Source organism: Petromyzon marinus (genome assembly GCF_048934315.1).
Source record: "Petromyzon marinus isolate PM22_M1 ecotype Great Lakes invasive population chromosome 84 unlocalized genomic scaffold, UKy_Petmar_22M1.pri1.0 chr84_unloc.3, whole genome shotgun sequence".
Classification (NCBI taxonomy): domain Eukaryota; kingdom Metazoa; phylum Chordata; class Hyperoartia; order Petromyzontiformes; family Petromyzontidae; genus Petromyzon; species Petromyzon marinus.
In genome coordinates, this window is record NW_027422640.1 from 133,830 (window position 1) to 152,470 (window position 18,641).

The window sequence follows — 18,641 nt, forward strand, 5'->3', positions numbered from 1 at the left end:
TCAGCAGCTTTCTCGCTATATTTTTTCACCTGATGATGGTTGCTTGTGTTGCGATCGAAACGTCGTGATCTATTATTTTTTTCTACCTACGTGACTTTACCTAAAGAACCAAAGAGTATTGTGATTTTGATAGTGATCTTTGTGGTGGAGGTGGTGATATTGATGGTGGTGTTAACGATAGCGGTGATTTTGGTGGTTGTAATGGTGGTATTGATGGTGGTAATGGTGGTTGACTATTACCCCTCTCGTGTCCTTACTTCCACAACCAGGTTTAAGAATCTGCTGGTGTCTGTGCTGGAGGTGGACGTCGGATATCTGTGCGGTCTGGAGCGGTGGACAATAGACTCCTGCAGCTCAACCAGGTGGACGCACTGGGCAGGGGGCAAGATGGTTGTGGCCTTAGAGACCCACTTACTCCCACAGAGAGCCATAGACTCACTCACAGAGTACACTCACACAGAGAGCCAAAGTCTCACTGACACAGAGCCATAGGCTCACTCACATGGAGACACATAGACTCACTCACACAGAGAACCATTGATTAACTCATTGGTTTTTTCGGTAAAGTCACGTATGTAGAAATACCATAAAATTATATTAAAATAAATCAATCACGACGTTTCGACCGCAACACAAGCGATCTTCATCAGGTGTAAAAACAAATAGCACATAGGGTGACATCAGCGCAACACATAGAGAGCGTTAAACTGCACGGAGGTAAATACAACAAGAAGATGAGAGACGAGAATTCAAAAAACCTAAGAAAAATTTACGTGATGCAAAACCAGTCGGCCAACGACACAGTTAGACACCTGCCTGGCAGACCACGAATTTCAGAAGAGTGCTAAATTTCGTGTTCATCCTCTGGGTTGAACATACCAGCATAGACAGAGTGAACAAATACGAGGTATAAGATAGCAGAAATACATATACAGGGACACAAGAGGTAAGAAGAGGAAAGACGGACAGAGAAGCAAGAAAAAAGGGGCCGGAGGGATGAACAGACAGAGGCTTAAAATAAGTAGTAGAGGTGGGGGGAGGGGCGGAAGAAAGCAAGGGGCACCCCACCCACCCCACCCCACCCACCCATCCCCACCCATCCCCACCCATCCCCACCCCACCCACCCCACCCCACCCACCCCACCCCACCCCTCCCACCCCTCCCACCGATCCTCCCCCCAACCCTCCCCTCAACGCTCCTTTCACTCCTCCCGTCACCCCTCCACCCCTCTCCTTTCTGCTGCGTCAGGGCCAGAGGCTGAGAGCACGGGAGAGGAGGCTACACGGGGAACTGGGCCGCGTCAGGGGCGAGAGACGCGGGGCGACTCGACACTTCACAGCGTGGGTGAGTGTGGGGAGTTCGTGGTGCATGGGGGACGGTGGGTGGTGTGGTCCAGAATATAAACCACCTGTGTAGGATACACGGGGGATTTTTGATTGGTGCTTAAATGTGTGTGTGTGGAAAACGGTGTAGTGTGTGAGTGTGTGTGCGGTGGGGGGTAGGGAGGTAAATGTGTGTGTAATGCAAATTAGTATCTGGGGCGGTGTGTAAACATCACACATTGGGGAGACAAAGGCGGTCCGGCGTGGTTCTGACCACTTACCATTTCGTGTACTATGCCAGCCTTCATAGGAGCTCAATAACAGCACTTGCCCCACCAGTCTGTGGAGCTCCATGGGGGATGTTTGTGTTGGAGCTCGTGCTGTAGGTGTAGACGACGCACGACCGTGGATCCTCTGTAGGGAGCGCGCGTCTGCTGTGGGTCGCATGGAGCTGCACAAGCGGACACCGCCGCAGCGATTCCCATACCGAGTCACGAGATAGGCGCTGGGAAACACCACCATGGTGTGCTTGCCTTGTATGGTCAGTCGTGTGACTGATTATTATAATATATTAATTCACACCTGTGCACCGTGTCATGGCAGTTTCTCTGTTTTTCCTTCATTGCATTTTTATTTCAGAAATATTTCACCTGCAAAATAGATTGAGTTTGAATATCTCATGCGAAAGGGTGCCCAGGGCATGTGGGGTCGTCCAATTGCACAGTGTTTAGCGCACATCACTACACACCCATGGACTAAATCCAGAGGCGAGTGACAAATGAATCAGTTCTGCCCCCCTCGCTTCACCAACCCGCACTAGTCAGCGTGGTGAAATATGGTAAAAAATCAACACGACCGACAGGGCATAGGGTGCCCATTATCCAGAAGTGCTTTACTTTATGATCACATCCACATCTAATGTGGATTTGGTTATTTTTCTTTAGTTTTCTTTGTTGCATAAATACAACTTGACAAGATGTGTACTGCTTCATTCTGGTACATTTACTGTTTTTCAGTGCATTTCAGCACTGGGTGTGTTTGTTGGATTTATTGTTTGTCACGTGAGGTTAAACACTAACAAAATATTTTATGAACCAGGCAAAGTTCACTAAGCTATTAGATTTTTCATTAAACTGACAGATGCTGTAACCTGGTCCCTTGGGTACCCAGGCCTTCCTATAGTATAACTCCAGGAATCGGCAGATTTTTATTTTATTGTACCAAGTAAGGTCCACTGAGCTATATAGCTGTTTTTCAAAAGCAACCTGGCCACAAATCGTAGCTCAACGAAGTGGCTTATCACGTGGAAATTTGTAGCAGCCAAATACTGTAAACGCATATTTCTAAATGTGGAGGGAAAAAAACTCGAGGATCCAGAGAAAAACCCACGCCACCACGGGGAGAATATGCAAACTCCAAATATCCAGGCGTCGGGGTTGGAATCGAACCCACGACCTCCTGCATTCCAGGCGAAGGGGATAACTTGTTGCCACCACTGAGCCCCTTGTTAATCTGATGTGGTATACTGGTACAGCCCCTGGTGGCCTCGGTCACTTTACTGACCTTTGCACCATTGTGTAGTCGGTTCAATTGAGTCGCAGACATACTCTTTGGAGGCAACAAATTTATTTATACCAACACGAAGGGGTAACTTCCCTTTTACCAGATAACAACCTATGGTGGTGGACCACCAGGCTATCTGCGCTAACACTCTGGGATAGCTACAATGAGCAGGACTCCAGCTTGAGTCCTGCCCATGTGTTGGTGACTCTTCACGGACGTTGAATGTAGATCTTTCAGAAGACAACAGCAAAGCTGAACCCCGGTCCCTCTGGGGACCCGGTTTATATGCTCACCAGTCGTGGCCGGCTCTGCCCTTGGCCACGACTACCTTCTCGATTCCTATTGCAAGATCTCGCCCTGATACGTGACTACCCACTAGCCCCAACTTGGGGCCCCTGTGTAGACTTTACCCGTCATGTACCTTCCAGGGTCAACCAGAGTGCAATGGCCCACATTAACCTCATTCATGGTTGACACTTTCACACCCCTCCTATAGAGAACAGCACTGCACGCCACACGTGGTGCCACTCAGCGCCATGACTCAGCGCTCACCAAGCCCCACTAGGGCTGGTACTACACCCACATATATGGGGTGTCGGTGATGTAATTACATCGCACGCCGTGCCTCTCAGGCCGGCACTACACAGTGGCATTCCCGATGTCACTACATTACCCCCCCCCCATTCGTAGCATTCAGCCGTCCTGGCTGTCAACTCCCCCTTAAAACTAACCAAGTGAATAAGTTCTAGATTTGAAGCTTTCGTGACTGCAAGGATCCATACTCTTTGGTTCTATTCGGTAAAGTCACGTAGGTAAAAAATAAAACAACAAAAATCATGACGTTTCTTCCACAACACAAGTGGCCTTCATCAGGTGAAGGGGACCGTACTTTCATGAGGACAGCGTTGGAGTGAAGACAGTCCATCCCAGGTCGCGTCCTTTTAAGCTGTGTGGGAGGAAACAATGCTTTGACAAAGGAATTAGCATAAAATGACCGTAACGCACAAGAGGACCGGCACGGAGGGGGGGAGGGGGTGTGAATTGGAACGTAGAGGACCGGCACGGGGCGGGGGGGGAGTTTACAAATGTAGGTGTGAAGTGAAATAAGCTTCTATGAAAGTTTGGTATATCACTATTTGGATAAATACCATTGAAAATTAGTTTAATGTTTGGTATGATTTAGAACATCTTTCCAATGGTTGCTTAAGTGAATAAGGTGAAAAAAACGAGTAAAAGTGACTAAACGCTATGTGTGCCTCAATAACAATAACAAATAGCATATAAATAACCAAGCCCACCTATACAATATATACACTAGCTGCAAATGTACAGAACAACACGAGAAAATATAAAACGCGAATGCACGGAATCCCCTCCATCACCAACAACTCCCATCCTCACCGTGTAACAATACCCATAAGCACAACAAAGGCTAGGTTCAGCCAATAACCGATATGGCCTACTGAGTGTGACAAGCAACTGATGGTGTGGGAGTGTGTGTGCATGGGTGTCACAAAATCCGAAGAGTTTTTGAGCGAGTCCTCGTGGCTGGGCCTCCAGTGGAGGTGGGCTCACTCTCCCTGGAGGTCCCAGGGGGAATATGCAACTGTCCAGTCGAATCCGGCTCCTCACGAAGAGCAGTAGGCCGGGTCGACGGGTTCTCCTCTCTCGAATCAAGTGAAGACAGCGCAGGCGGCGGCTCGGGGGACATCAGGCGCGCGGCACCTGAGGGAGGAAGCACACGACTCCGCTGAGGACCAACCTCAACGTGCACACATGCCAGCTCGCCGGACACATCTGTCCCTCGGCGCCCACAGTGTGGAGATGGAACAAACTCACAGGGAGCAATAAAGGGCTTAGGGCAAGAGGAGTGTACAAATCAACTCCGCCGCCCCAAGCGGATCTGGACACACTGCGGTCGAATGACCCGAATCACATCAACCAGCCCTCTCCAGGGTTTGAGCAATTTGGGCGATGTACCCACCGGTACCTGTGGACAGTGCAACCAAGCTCTGTCCCCAGGTGCCCATTCATGTTTTTGAAGTACGGAAGCCCCTCAGCCATTCATTGGCCAATCGGCACGAATCAGAATTTACTCTGGAAGTCTCCCGCACTTCTGAAAGCTTTTGAAGGGTACAGCACACGGAGTCAGAGATTTAAGATTTAGCCTTGTTGGGTGCGGCTTGTAACTGAACATGAATCAGGGGGTCGTGTTCTCGCTGACCTGATGACTCAACATGGAGGTCAGAGTTCTGTGCAGCCACCTCAACCATACCATCCATCTGCGGATTGTGCGGTGACATGCGTACTTTCTTGGTTCACAACTAACGCACACCTCTTGCAATAATTTTGAAGAAAATGTTTTGCCCTGATTGTTCAGAAGATGTTCGGGAGCACTCTTGTCCATTATGTAGTGGGTAATAAACTGGAGGAAGCTTACTCTGAGGCAACACATTTATTATAACATTAACAGGTTATTACACAATGGGGTAATGGCCCCTTTCACCCGATACTCTATGGAGGTAGTCCCTCCAGACTAGCTTGCCTCTCACTGGCTATCACGACATCTATACTGCTGGGGCTTGAGTCTTCGCTTGAGTCTTCACTGGTTATCAGCTGGAGCTTTCACTGGTACAAGCTCGAGCCGACCCTAGCCAGGGGTTCGGCTCTGCCCATTGGGCTCTACTCTTCAGGGCTCCAGGATGCTCTTCAGTCTTCGGCCGGACAACAACTGCTGGGACCGCTCAGGGACCTGACTTATATATAGGCTCCTGGCTCACTCCGCCCCTGGCCACGCCTTCCTTCTAGGACCGTCTCCGAGGGTCTGGAGAATGACATCATCTCCCCAGCCCCCTTCCCGGGATCTGGGGTCCCGACCGTTGGTCACGATGCTCCCCCAGGGATTGCCTTGGCCAACGGCCCGTCATCATTAATCCAGCAGGTTCAGCCTCCCCTCTGCTCCCTACTGACACAAGCTAGTACTGCCGGCTATGATTAGTGGCGATCATGTTCAACCATGCCACTACAATTACATAGCCATTGAGGAATGCCTCAGTGATCTTTGCCGCCAACTGTTTGGGAAGCGGCCAGGCCACAGGCCATCATGAGAAATACTCGACTCCCACCAGAAAATATTTATTCCCACGAGCGGCTTCTACCGCGTGTACTGCACACACCCCTTCAACAAATTAGCAGCATCCTCAGCCATGCCAGGCCAGAAGAAATCCGACTTACGTGTGGCCAATGCTAGTTTATGCACACCCAAGTGCAACAGACGCTCGTGCACCGCCCAAATGACCTTACCCCGCAGGGCGGTGGGCACAACAATGTTGGAACATCGCATCTCTCCGTCCCAATGCATGAGCAATCCACCTCTGAGAATGAAAGAGGCGACACCCCATCGATCCTCGCCCCCATCAGTCTCTCTGACTCCGCATCGCAATTTAAGCAGGGAAGCGTCCTCAACCTGGAGGCGCCCCCATTCTTCGTGGTCCAATCCAATGACAGCATCACGCGCCACTGGATCCCCAGCTCCCTCAGATGTTACAACCTCGGCCGATGCCGTAAGGGTAGGGGGCGAGTGTTCGTTGCGCGGCTTACAGCGACCGGAGCCCGAAAAACTTGCGCAACTCTCGTTCGTGGGTAATCGCGAGAGGGCGTCCGCGTTCGTGTGATGGGAGCCTTTGCGATAGGTAACCTGAAAAGAGTAGTCACGGAGGACCTCCAACCAGCGTGAAAGTTCGCCAGATGGCTGGTCAACCTGCAGCGCGTACTGCAGCGCCGCGTGGTCCGAGCGCACCTCAAAGTCTCTCCCATACAAATATGGAAGATACTGTTGCAAGAAAAACACGATAGCTAACAGTTATCAGCGTGTGACACAGTACCGCTGTTCAGCCGGAGACAGCACTCTGCTTCCTTATGCGATAACACTCTCGATGCCATTGACAACTAGAGACAGAACAGCTCCAATGCCAGTGTTACTAGCATCTGTATCAAGGACAAACGGCAAGGAAAAGTCGGGGTAGTGGAGGGGAGGGGCGTTCACCAAGCCATCTTGGAGTGCAACAAATGCGGCCTCCTCATGGGTGGTGCCGATGTCACAAGTCGAGGAGACTGAAGTGCTGTGACAAAAGGGCCATTGCCTGAATCGTCTCTTACTATAAACATTTCATTTCAAAGCGGTGTTATCGAAGAAGTTTTTTTGGAAGATAAATAACATCGCGATGGGGGGAGGGGGAGATAGCGGGATTGAGGGGCAGCGATTAGGGGGGTTATAGAGGTGGGTGTTGAGTAAAATAGTATCAGTGTCTTGTGCTTGAGCCTAGGGGCTATGCCAAGGGGCTAGGACATTGAGAACACGGATTCGAATGAACGTCTCATCTTGCCACATGCTTTTTTTACTATCTCCATCAGTAACAAAATCAATCTACAAAGCAACGCTGCTTCTAAAATGGGTATAGTACTCTGAAGCATGTAAAAATGGTAATGTACTGTCAATCGTACTTTAACAGGAGCATTGTCTCTTTAAAGGTCACGGTTTTTGTTGTTGACATGAACTCTATTGGCTTCCACCTCCCTGTTCACAGAGATCGTCAATAGAGGCTGAAGTCTGTTACTCGCGCAGTCAGTCGAGGGAGTGATAGCCCTCACTGTGCCCTTCAGCCCGTGGCGTTGCCTATGGGACTCATTGTCCCGTAACATCCCGAGTTCACAATGTCGATTAAAGCGACACCTTTGTTTAATAACGATCCATGAAATTAGTGGGACTTTATATAGTGTGACAGTCTTGTCTTTGGTAATACTGTACTCATGTTTGTTTCTGTTGCCTGGTTTTTAATTGGTAAAGCTGTGATCGTGTTTGATCCCTCCACTGGTATCCGATTAATTTCTGCATCAAGCACAATATCCCCTTTACTGTCTTCAAGTTCCACCATGGACACGCTCCTGCTTGCCTCTCCCATCATCTTATTCCCCTCCCAATGTTCTCCTATATCGTCCCTACCATCTCGCTTTACTCCCCTTCACTCATTCTCCGCCCAGCAACCAAGGCTTCCTGTTGGAACTTCTAATCAACCTTTACTCATTCGGAGGTCACTCATTCCCTTTTCTTTTGATGCAATTATTTGGGCCTGTCACTTACCATCCACAGATTTCTCCTGTGATCATCACTTTATGTTCTCTCTTTAGAAATGTAGGCTGAATGTACACCTCCTTGTTCCCAATGATGATTGTATCTCACTGATGTGCACATCACCTTGACAGAGGCTCTTTTTAAAGGCACTCTAATTGATTATTTCTCATTTCACAGCCTCCACTACACTACTCAGCAGATTATACCCCACTTTGTTCGTCAAGACTTGCTTGAGGCAAATATAAGTATGGTCCAACAACTTCTATGACTAACACGGCACGAGTAAGACTGCCTGCAGTCCAACCAAAAAGGCTGCATCATTGAAAGCTGGTTTCAAGCCTGCCCTCCACGTGTGTTAAAAGATCTTACTCACCCATGTGATGATAGTTGAGTCTCTGGGTGTCAGCATTTCTGCTCTGATATTGCAAGTGTTGGATACTAGTGATTTCTTTCATTTTTCTTAGGGTACCTCTCACTTTATACTCAAATGGCTCAATGCAGAAGGTGTAGGGTCTTTGGTTGCTGTGGCTTGCATGAGCTCTTCAAAGGGATATGACGAAGAGCGATTCTGCATTTGGGAGCATAATTACTTCTAGCATGCTAGTTTCCGCCTTCAACTGCTGAGGAGCTTGCCACTGGCATTTGTAATTGCGCAGGAAATATTAAAGTAGGCTCCCCTGAGCTGACTGAAGTTTGCAAAGTCATCCTTTATTTGACTGAGAGTTATTATTCAACTGCTGCAGCTTTTCCATCAGGCCCCCTCTGTTCATGCCAGATCTGAGTTTTGCATTGCCTTCTTAGGCCCTTGTAGCAGTTTTTACGTTCGTTTTTCAATTAAACACCACGTTTAATCACTAATCCATTCATTTCCAATATTGCAACAGGTTGTTGGGCTGGTCTTGGCGGCGTTGTTTACATAATCTTGAAATTGTCCCAAACTGTTGGTTCCTCATTAGACAGGAGCGTGCATTACCACTGCCCACCTCCACATTACAACCATCCCCACCATAAGAATTATATCCAGTATGAGCTGGAGAAGCTTTTGTTGAACTTCGAGAGTACTACTAAGAAATGGGGTTTACGTTCATCCCCACATAAAACAAAGCACCTGCCTGGGTATTCTGTCATCGTATTCTCCCATCCCTCCACTCCCCATGAGCAGTGGGGCAGTTTTGGACAGAGCAGAACAATTTTCCATACCTGGAAAGGGTGCATGTGACTAGCTCCAGTTTGGCAGCAGAGGTCATGCTCCGAATCGGTTGAACATAATTATCTCAGCTGCGTAACACACTGTGAATGCTACATTGCCTGTCGCTCCATGTAAAGCTCTGGGTCTTCTCAGCCAGATATCCCCTCCCTTCTCTACATTTGAGAAATTTGGATCCCTTTTAAAGGGACATCCACACTGGTTTTGCATATTCAAGTTGTCTACGATCCACCGTGGACTTAACAAACTAGATTATGTGAGCAGCTTAGATCCTTGAATGATCTGGACAAATGCCCATCAGTGAGATACTAAGGCAGGTGAGGCAGCATTGGCTGGGTCATGTAGCCCAAATGCCCAGTCACTGTGTACCCAAACATCTTCTGTTTGTCCAGATATAAGGGGCTTATCGCTATAGGCAAGAGTTTGACTGCAGTGTAACAGAAGGATGGTGGAGCTGTTTGGGCTTGCCAACAGCTCGACCAGTGGTTTCAAGATCAGCGTCTCTGGAGGAGTTTTGTGAAGGATGTCCGCCTCCAGCAATAACGGAGGGCGGAGGAGTGATGCTCACAACAACGAGCGGAGTGCAGAATGAGTAAAATGCAGCAAGGTGGAACAGTAGGGAGCACAGGTGGTAGATCTGCCAGTCATCCCTGTCACTCAACCCATGACACCTTTATCTATCCTGTAACCTACTGCCCATGAGCCTTCGACAGTCCACATGACCTCAATGTGCACTTAGCCTGGCACAAACACTTTTTTGACGTCACCAATTTTGAGTGGCGAATGGCTTTTATTGTTATTGTGTTTATGTATCCACCCCTTCATGTGTCGTACTGGCCTTCTTAGGTGCTCGCTAGCAGAACTAATCCCAATAATGTAAAAAACGATATGGGAGATTTTTCTAATTTGTATCTTGTATGTTTGTGTACATCGCCTATGTGTGTTTGTGGCGAGCCATGCTGCACAACAAACTCAGCCACAGTTATCAATAGCACGTGATATCTACACTGGTTTTGGGTCCTCTAGGTTGTGTCTGCATTAAATGAGTGCCTGGTACAATGGGTAATCAGTATAACCTATGAGACAAACGTGGCCAGGTGTGGTGCTGGCCATTTCTACCCCACTTTGCGTGCAGGTCTTCAAAGGGGCTCACTAACAGCACTTGACCCACCAGTCTGTGGAGCTACATGGGGGATGTTTGTGTTGAAGCTCGTTCTGTCGGCGTAGAAGACGCTCGACAGTTTATCCTCTGTAGGGAGCACGCGTCTGCTGTGTGTAGCGTGGAGCTGCACGATAGTGAAACCAATAGAGTTGTTGCGCCTTGGGCGTAAACATCAATGTATGTCCATTTGCCAGGTGTTATTTTTTTCATTTCCTGTGGAGATGTGTGCTGTATGAGAGAAAAAGCGACTAAGCCCACGCCCTCACCCCCTTCTCCCTATTGCATTATCTCCTCGTACTATTTGACTACTCATAAAATCATACGTATATAGTGACACCCCAGGGATAAATTAATATTGCTTGTTATAGCACCTTCTTGTAGAAAGAACGCTGGTTAAGTCAGACCGGCCTGTATATGTACAGTATAGATATTTAGTTTGCAGCAATGCAATACACACAGCTCAATACACAAAGAGTTAAATGTATAAATATCTCATACTAAAGAATGGATTACTTGGGTTTACAAACATGATGTACAAAACTCGTTATAGTCTCATGCTCTGCATGCTGTTGTAAATGCACGTGGTGCATACTCACTGACCAGATGCTTCGTTATTATTGATACTAATAAAAAATGTTAAATTAAGAATTTTCTTCATCAATTTCTCACGTTAAACAAATATAGGGAGGCGTTCATCCAGCGGTAGAGAGACAATGGCTGCTGATGATGATGTAACGTGCCGCTAATTTTGAAGAATTCCTAAGAGACAGTGCAAGTGGAGATTCAAAGGCATAGGAAGGTGGTTGCACAGACACCTGGACCACTGCTGTCCTGTATAAGTGATTTATTTAACATAATGAACATTACAGTAACATTGACGTTGCCTCATGTGTGTACTTTAAGTTTTGGCTTCCCCACACAAACACACTACCTCCACAAAAGGTCATGTTTACTCATTTCTGTGAAGCGTATTCAAGTTTAATTTATTAGGTATAGCCCTGTGAGCCATGCGGCTCTTAAGTCGGGTGCAAACGCAACAAACAAAATATGAATCTACATTGCAGAAAACTATTGAACCACAACCAGACCAAAATAAAGCTACAAAAACAATGTAACAGCAGTAATCATAGGAACTGTGATTTTAAAATTAACAAACGATAAACATAACATGTACGACAAAACCTGCAGCCATAGCTGGCAGCACGACACTCCCAGTGTATGATGTGTGAGTGAGTCAGCAGCAGCGTGAGTGAGTGTATGATGTGCGAGTCAACGTATGATGTGCGAGTCAGCGTATGATGATCGAGTCAGTATTAGGTTGAGTGAGTACATGATGTGTGAGCCAGCGCATGATGAGTGAGTCAGTGTATGATGTGTGAGCGAGTCAGCGGCAGAGTGAGTGTATGATGTGCGAGTGAGCCAGCACACGATGAGTGAACCTGTGTATGATGAGTGAATGGGTCAGTGGTTGTTCGAGTGTATGATGTGTGAGTGAGTAAGCGCATGATGAGCGAGTCAGTGCATGATGTGTGAGCGAGTCAGTGCATGATGTGTGAGTGAGTCACTGCATGATGTGTGAGTGAGTCAGTGCATGGTGTGAATGAGTCAGTGTATGATGTATGAGAAAGTCAGTGTCGGCTCCCTCTGCCCGCGCTGTCGCCCCCCCCTCCCCCCGGCTCCGTCGCCCCCCCCCCCGGCTCCCCCGCCCCGTCGGCCTCCTGGCTCCATCGGCTCCCTCCGTCGGCTCCCCCGGCCCCCTCACAAATGGCCCCGCCAGCCGCTGCTGGGAGCGCGGTATGTGACGTCATACCACTGCTAGACAACCTCAGAGCACCCTCTACCCATACATTGAGAGCATGGGAGTGCCCACTACATAGGGACTACCCAAGATCAAACCTGGCTCCCACCCTCTAATCGTCACTCAACTAGAGGTGACGCTATCCCGATCATTGCACATTACAACGCAATTTGCCGTCTGCGTGGCATCACGATGGTCGAGGCAGTGAGCACGTGGTGTCACGCAGCTGCTTAATCTGCTAAACCTGTGTGGTGTTTTGAATTAGGTTTACATTTTACTTTTCTTTATCGTAGTGTTGTGTTCATGTGAATGTTCAAATGCTTGCACTGAAGAGTGTTTTGAGATGCCTAAAGTGTTTCGATGCAATTGTATGTATTTCTATATATTCCAATGACAATTTTTAAGCTTTCATTACAATTTAAATAACTCAATGTATTCACAATCAAATACCTAAAGTCACAATTGTACCTAACCGAGACCTCTCAGATTTTAGTAGCAACATTTTATTTTTATAATTATTATTCTTTCCCGTACCTGTCTAAAATTACACGACTATGCTTACAGGTGACACATGGTTTGTTTTCATTTTCTTCAGGTGACTCGATGCATTTGTCGTGATGGCATCAAAAGTTTCTGCATGTGAGAGCATTAAAACCAACAAAGTGAATCTGCAGAAATACCTCCAGGCGAAGTCTTCAGAAGTGCTTGACTATTCCTATCAAACAGGGATAGTCCTGGACAGTGTATATGCGTCCCTCAAAAGCGAGAATAACCCCATGGCACGAACACGGGACCTGGTTGACCTGGTGCTCAACAATGGAGAAGAAGTGTGCATGAGATTCCTTAAAGATGTGCTGGTGCCACTGAGATCCGAGATCCCTCTCTTGGGTCAGTGGATATCACAGCATGAGCAGCAGCTCAACGTGATGGGTGTCGATCTGAGCACAACTGCGGGTAAAGCCATCCCTGGAGCAGCTTCTTGTGAGTGATGCTAAACTTCACGTAACCACTCGCATGTCTCTGGCAAGTTTAAGCGAAGGAATTGCTTTGAACTGATATGAACTGTCATTTGATATTCGCAAACTGCACCACTCTTGCATAACAACATCCCTCTCAGGAGGAGGACATTCATATTCCATTCCATAGCAGGGTATGTACAAGGGATCAGAGATTTGGAGGAAAGGATGGATGGATAATGGAAATGTGTGTCAGTATCAAAACATTGCATCCACACTGTACCCCAACATTCCTGAATTTCTGTACTATCCTACACCTCCCTTTCCTTGCAAATGACTTAAACATGGTGATTTTCTCTCACCTCTTCAGACACAGGCATTTTATTTGAGCTGGAAGAATATAATGAGCTATGAAGCTCTCTTTCAAGTGTCAAGCCCAATATGTTTGGCCATGGCAGCAAACCCATCAGCTGCCTTGGTCTCCATGACTTGGTACAATCTGGATTCCACCAAGGCCATTTCGTTGAAACTGTTTCCCTATTGAGAGTGAATGACCACCTCTCTTAAATTATGGAAGCTGCTTCTAGTTCTTGACTTTTGGGCTGCTTTGGATACCACACACCACTCCATCCTATTGAATCGGCATGGCTACGCAGGCATCTCTCACACTTCCCCATTGCTTCTGCTTCCCCTCTAAAAGTGAGCCCTATTTTTGCAAGCAAGGACTGCCTTCTGTTCAGAAGTCCCAATTATATGGTGTTCCACGTGGCTCGGTCCTTGGCTATCTGCTCTTCTCAGTATAATGTCTCCTCCTTTGTGGACATTTTTTACTCCTAATTTTTTTATATTGACTAGCTATGACTGCTATTCTCTTTGGTTCTATTCAGTAAAGTCACGTAGGTAAAAAATAAAACAACAAAAATCACGACGTTTCGGCCACAACACAAGTGGCCTTCATCAGGTGAAGGGACCAGGCTGTCTCGAGGACAGCGCTGGAGTGAAACACAGCCACGCTCAGACCGCGACCTTTAAGCTGTGTGCGAGGAAACAAGGTGCCTTGACAAAGGAATTAGCATAAAAATTAGCATTTGATTGGCCGACTTAGCATGATGAACGGCGTAGAGGTGGTGTACATGTGGGTGCACATGCCGGTTGGCGCGGAGGGGGAGTTTACCTATTGATGGTGTGAAAAGGGAATTTTTAAGAGCTCATTGCATTTCGGACCAACACCACCTGACCCGTGAATTAAAACATGTACACCTGGCCCTCAAAAGGAATGGATACTCTGACCGTACCATCCGCCAAGCTGTTTCTCCCTCCATACAGAAACAACCACTTGATACTCCGGTGAAAACCATCACACTACCATATATAGCAGGCGTTACTAAAAAGATTTCCAAAATTCTAAACAAACACAAGATCCAGGTCCGGTTCAATACAGTACACAAAATTCGTGATCTGATCCCATCCGTGAAGGATGGCATTCCTGACTTACAGTACCCCGGGGTTTACAAATTGAGTTTTACCTGCGGTGCTTGCTATATCGGGGAGACAAAGCGACATGTCTCTGACCGAATTCGCGAGCACAAATCAGATTTGAAACACGGCAGAACGAATTATTCTGCCGTAGCTGATCACTGTTACAACGCTGTGGGTGATCACGATATAATTTTCTCCGATACCAAGGTTCTTTGCAAACCCACGGGTTTTTATCAGAAATTTGTTTACGAGGCAATTCAGATCTACAAACACAGACACAATTTCAACCGAGAAGATGGTTTCAAATTAAGCAACCATTGGAAAGATGTTGTAAATCGAACCAAACATTAAACTAATTTTCAATGGTACAGTATATTTTTCAAGTAGTGGTACCCCAAACTTTCGCAGCTCTTAAAAATTCCTTTTTCACACCATCAATAGGTAAACTCCCCCTCCCCCCCCACGCCAACCGGAATGTGCACCCGCATGTAAACCACCTCTACACCGTTCATCATGCTAAGTCGGCCAATCAAATGCTAATTTTTATGCTAATTCCTTTGTCAAGGCACCTTGTTCCCTTGCACAAAGCTTAAAGGTCGCGGTCTGAGCGTGGCTGTGTTTCACTCCAGCGCTGTCCTCGAGACAGCCTGGTCCCTTCACCTGATGAAGGCCGCTTGTGTTGTGGCCGAAACGTCGTGATTTTTGTTGTTTTATTTTTTACTAACGTGACTTTACCGAATAGAACCAGAATATGGATCCTTGCAGTCACGAAAGCTTTAAATCTAGAAATGACTGCTATTTCTAATGACACCCCGCCTTTTAATGCCATTGACTCATGAAACGGAACCTACTCTCTCCTCTTAACTCTTGAAAAATGTTGATACTCCTACTGATACTCCTGCTGTTATGGAGTGACTCATGCAGCAAGCTATGGCTGCAAAGTTTGGTAGTACATGTTATGTGTATCTTTTATTGTAAAATTTAAATTAGTTCCTATGATCACTGTTACATTGCTTTTATAGCTTTATTTTAGTGATTTCTAAAACGTTTTGGTTTAGCCATATTTATTTGTTGTAGTACAGAGTTAGACTGATAACTTTAATCTAAATTGTCTTATGGTTGTAATTGTTTGGCTTGCATCCCACTGGGATGTTTGCACACAGCATTGATATACGGTGCTTTTTCCGGAAGACTTTGCTGTTTTTTCCTGGATTTTTCTGTTTGCGCGTAGTCACTTTAAGATGTTTCTTGTTCCTGGTTTTGTTTGTTGCAGTTGCACCCGATTCAAGAGCCGAATGGCTCACAGGGCTATACAAAATAAATGAAACTGAAACTGGATTGGTTATACTTCACTCCAGATTCAACGTCAAATTTGTAGACCTCGTCATTTGTAAAAAAGTCCACGGGAGATAATGACTCCGAATATATGATTCCCGAGAAATTAAAATAAGATCAGATACAGAGGGATCAGGCTACTCATGGTCACCATTGCCCAAGTGGTGAGAGACTGGGTTCAATGTTTCCTTGGAAAGCTGATGGAAGTTGTTGAGCAAATTTGTCATTGGAAATCGACACTCTCCACAATGTAGTGGCTGCCACAGTGTTTGCTGATGATGCAGTAGCCAGATTAGTTGAAGTTCAAGTGAACCTACGATGTATCACGTGGGATGCTACGAGTGTTGTGATTCATGTGTCTGTTCTTGTGGAAGTGACAGCACTTCATCTTCTCTGCTGCTAGGACCGTGGCTGGTGTACTGCACTCCACCAGTGTAGCCCCCGTGCTACGTGATGTAGGCCAGCTTGAGATGGGAGAGGAAACACAGCCCCAATACCAGTGAAATATAAAAAAAAAAATCAACATCCTAGACAAAAAAAAATCGATAATTGTAGGATAAGGCAAGCAGTGCATTTTACACACAGATTGATAGAATTAGGTTGTGATGATGCTGATGTACACGGTAATGCTAAATGTGGTACTATCTTTTTCACAGGCAAAACAAACAAGACACATGGTGGTAGCATTTTTGTTATGATAAAACATATTTTTTTACAAAAGGTACAGTGTTTATAAAAATTGCATTTGGAGAATACACATCGTGAAAACTTCCACACAATAATTCATGATGTACATGATGTTGCTGCATTATCCATGGTGAATGAATTCGCTATGCTTTTTTTACATAGTTTATTTTAAACATATTTGTCTGCTATAGGAATATGTTTTTTATTGTAAGTGAAACTGATCTGCTCGTTAAATTATTTGTGTCATTTAGATAAGCCTGGTGATGATTTCAGAGAATTATTGCTAAAGCTGACATCATTAACACGAAACTACGACGCACGACCTGGAGAACCTGCAGTGTTTTTGCTGGAGAGGATGGTGAAGCCAATTCTGGTTCCCTACTACCGCCATCAAGAAACCAAGGAGCACGAGTTACTAGCGAGAGGCAAGCAGCACGAGGAGCTGATGAAGAGAGCACAGAGAGAAGGGATTACTTACAAGAAGCTCTTTGATCACATTGGAAAAAAAACACACCCCCGACTGGTTATTGTAGTGGGGACTCCAGGCAGCGGTAAAACCATGTTGAGCAAATTCATTGTGCACAGCTTGCTGTCAGGTGAGAAAGTATTTGCACGACGCTTTGAGCACATCGTGCTCATAAGGTTCAGGGAGATAAATGATATTGGAGAGGTGTCACTGGCAGAGCTGTTTTCTAAGCTGCACTCATGTTTGGGAAACAAAGCGGATGAGGTTTTCGCAAACCAAGAGAGAACCCATTTTGTTATGGACGGGTTGGACGAGTTTGGAAAGCGCCTTGACTATGCCAATGCGTGCACCGATCCACGTAAGACGGCAACAGTAGAAGCCATCATTGCTGCCCTAGTGAATGGAAATCTCTTGCCCAAGGCCTCGGTCTTGATAACGACCAGACCCATTGCCATGGAACAACTGAGTCAAGTGAATGTTGATCGAGCTGTTGAAATCACTGGGTTTTCCAACAAAGATAAAATAGCATTTTTTAACAAATTTTACCAAGATAGGAGTCTAGCAGAAAGGGCACTCAAGCTCCTGCAGGAAAATGAAACAGTGAATACATTGTCCCAGAACCCTTCATTCTGCCATATAGCAGCCATTACACTGAAGGAACATTTACAAAAGTCTGAACATTCTGAGATTATCCTCAAATCAATGACCGACCTCTTCACACAATACGTGTTTGGGCTCATAGTACACCATGGACGTGGCAGCTGCTGTGCCAAGGAAATTGTATCGTCTCTTGGCAATATGGCTCTGAAGGGGGTTCAGCAAAACATCCAGATGTTCAGCCAAAAAGATCTAGAAGAGTTTGTTGTTAGTTCTTCTGAACTAGGAAGTACATTAATCAACAAAGTGTTCACATGTGAGGGCATTAAACAAGGGAGTTGTTATTCATTTTCACACTTGACAATGCAGGAATTCTTTGCAGCGATAGCTCTGCATCTGTCACATTCAACATGGCCAGTGAATGACGTCATCAAGGCTATTAAGGACAGCAAAGATGGGAGGTTTGATGTGTTTCAGAGGTTTTTTTGTGGACTGGCATCAAGCACTCCATGGAAGTTCTTTGAGGGTATCTTGGATCCTCCATCTGCAGATTATCAAAAGGAAATAATCGAGTGGCTCAATCGCAGCATGAAGAATCGGATGGTTGACAAACACAGGCTCAACAGTCTCCTGCACTGCGTGCACGAGCTGCACGACCGCAAGTCCCTGAGTGATGTCACTCGGTCCATGACTGAGATAGACCTGTCATTCACAAGGCTGTCCCTGCCAGACTGCGCTGCCATCTCCTGGATCCTGCTGCAGCGAGAAGAACCTGTGGAGACACTCAACCTGTTCGGCTGTGGCATCGGCACCGAGGAAATGAAGAGGCTTCAGCGTGGACTGCACAGATGTAAACATCTAGTGTAAGACTGGCACACCTTGCATTCACTACTTCACAAATTGTGTGTGCATAATTGTGCGTGATATCAACTCAGTT

General features: G+C 46.4%; 1 protein-coding gene across 3 annotated transcripts in view; it reads left to right on the top strand.

The window, feature by feature from the left end:
- The first annotated feature begins 273 nt into the window (after positions 1 to 273).
- LOC142908420 (ribonuclease inhibitor-like) overlaps positions 274 to 18,641 on the top strand; it is a 33,017-nt gene continuing 14,649 nt past the window's right edge. The window contains exons 1-2 of one of the 3 annotated variants that reach the window (XR_012931741.1): positions 274 to 362; positions 1,250 to 1,345. Coding sequence is in view for 2 of the 3 variants with exons in the window: in XM_076059116.1 (XP_075915231.1) it covers positions 16,997 to 18,567 (1,571 nt within the window). In the remaining variant the exon portion in view is untranslated. Of the gene's footprint in view, positions 363 to 1,249; positions 1,346 to 16,910; positions 18,568 to 18,641 lie in introns of those variants that run through there. The other 2 variants (XM_076059116.1, XM_076059117.1) reach the window with 2 other exon arrangements.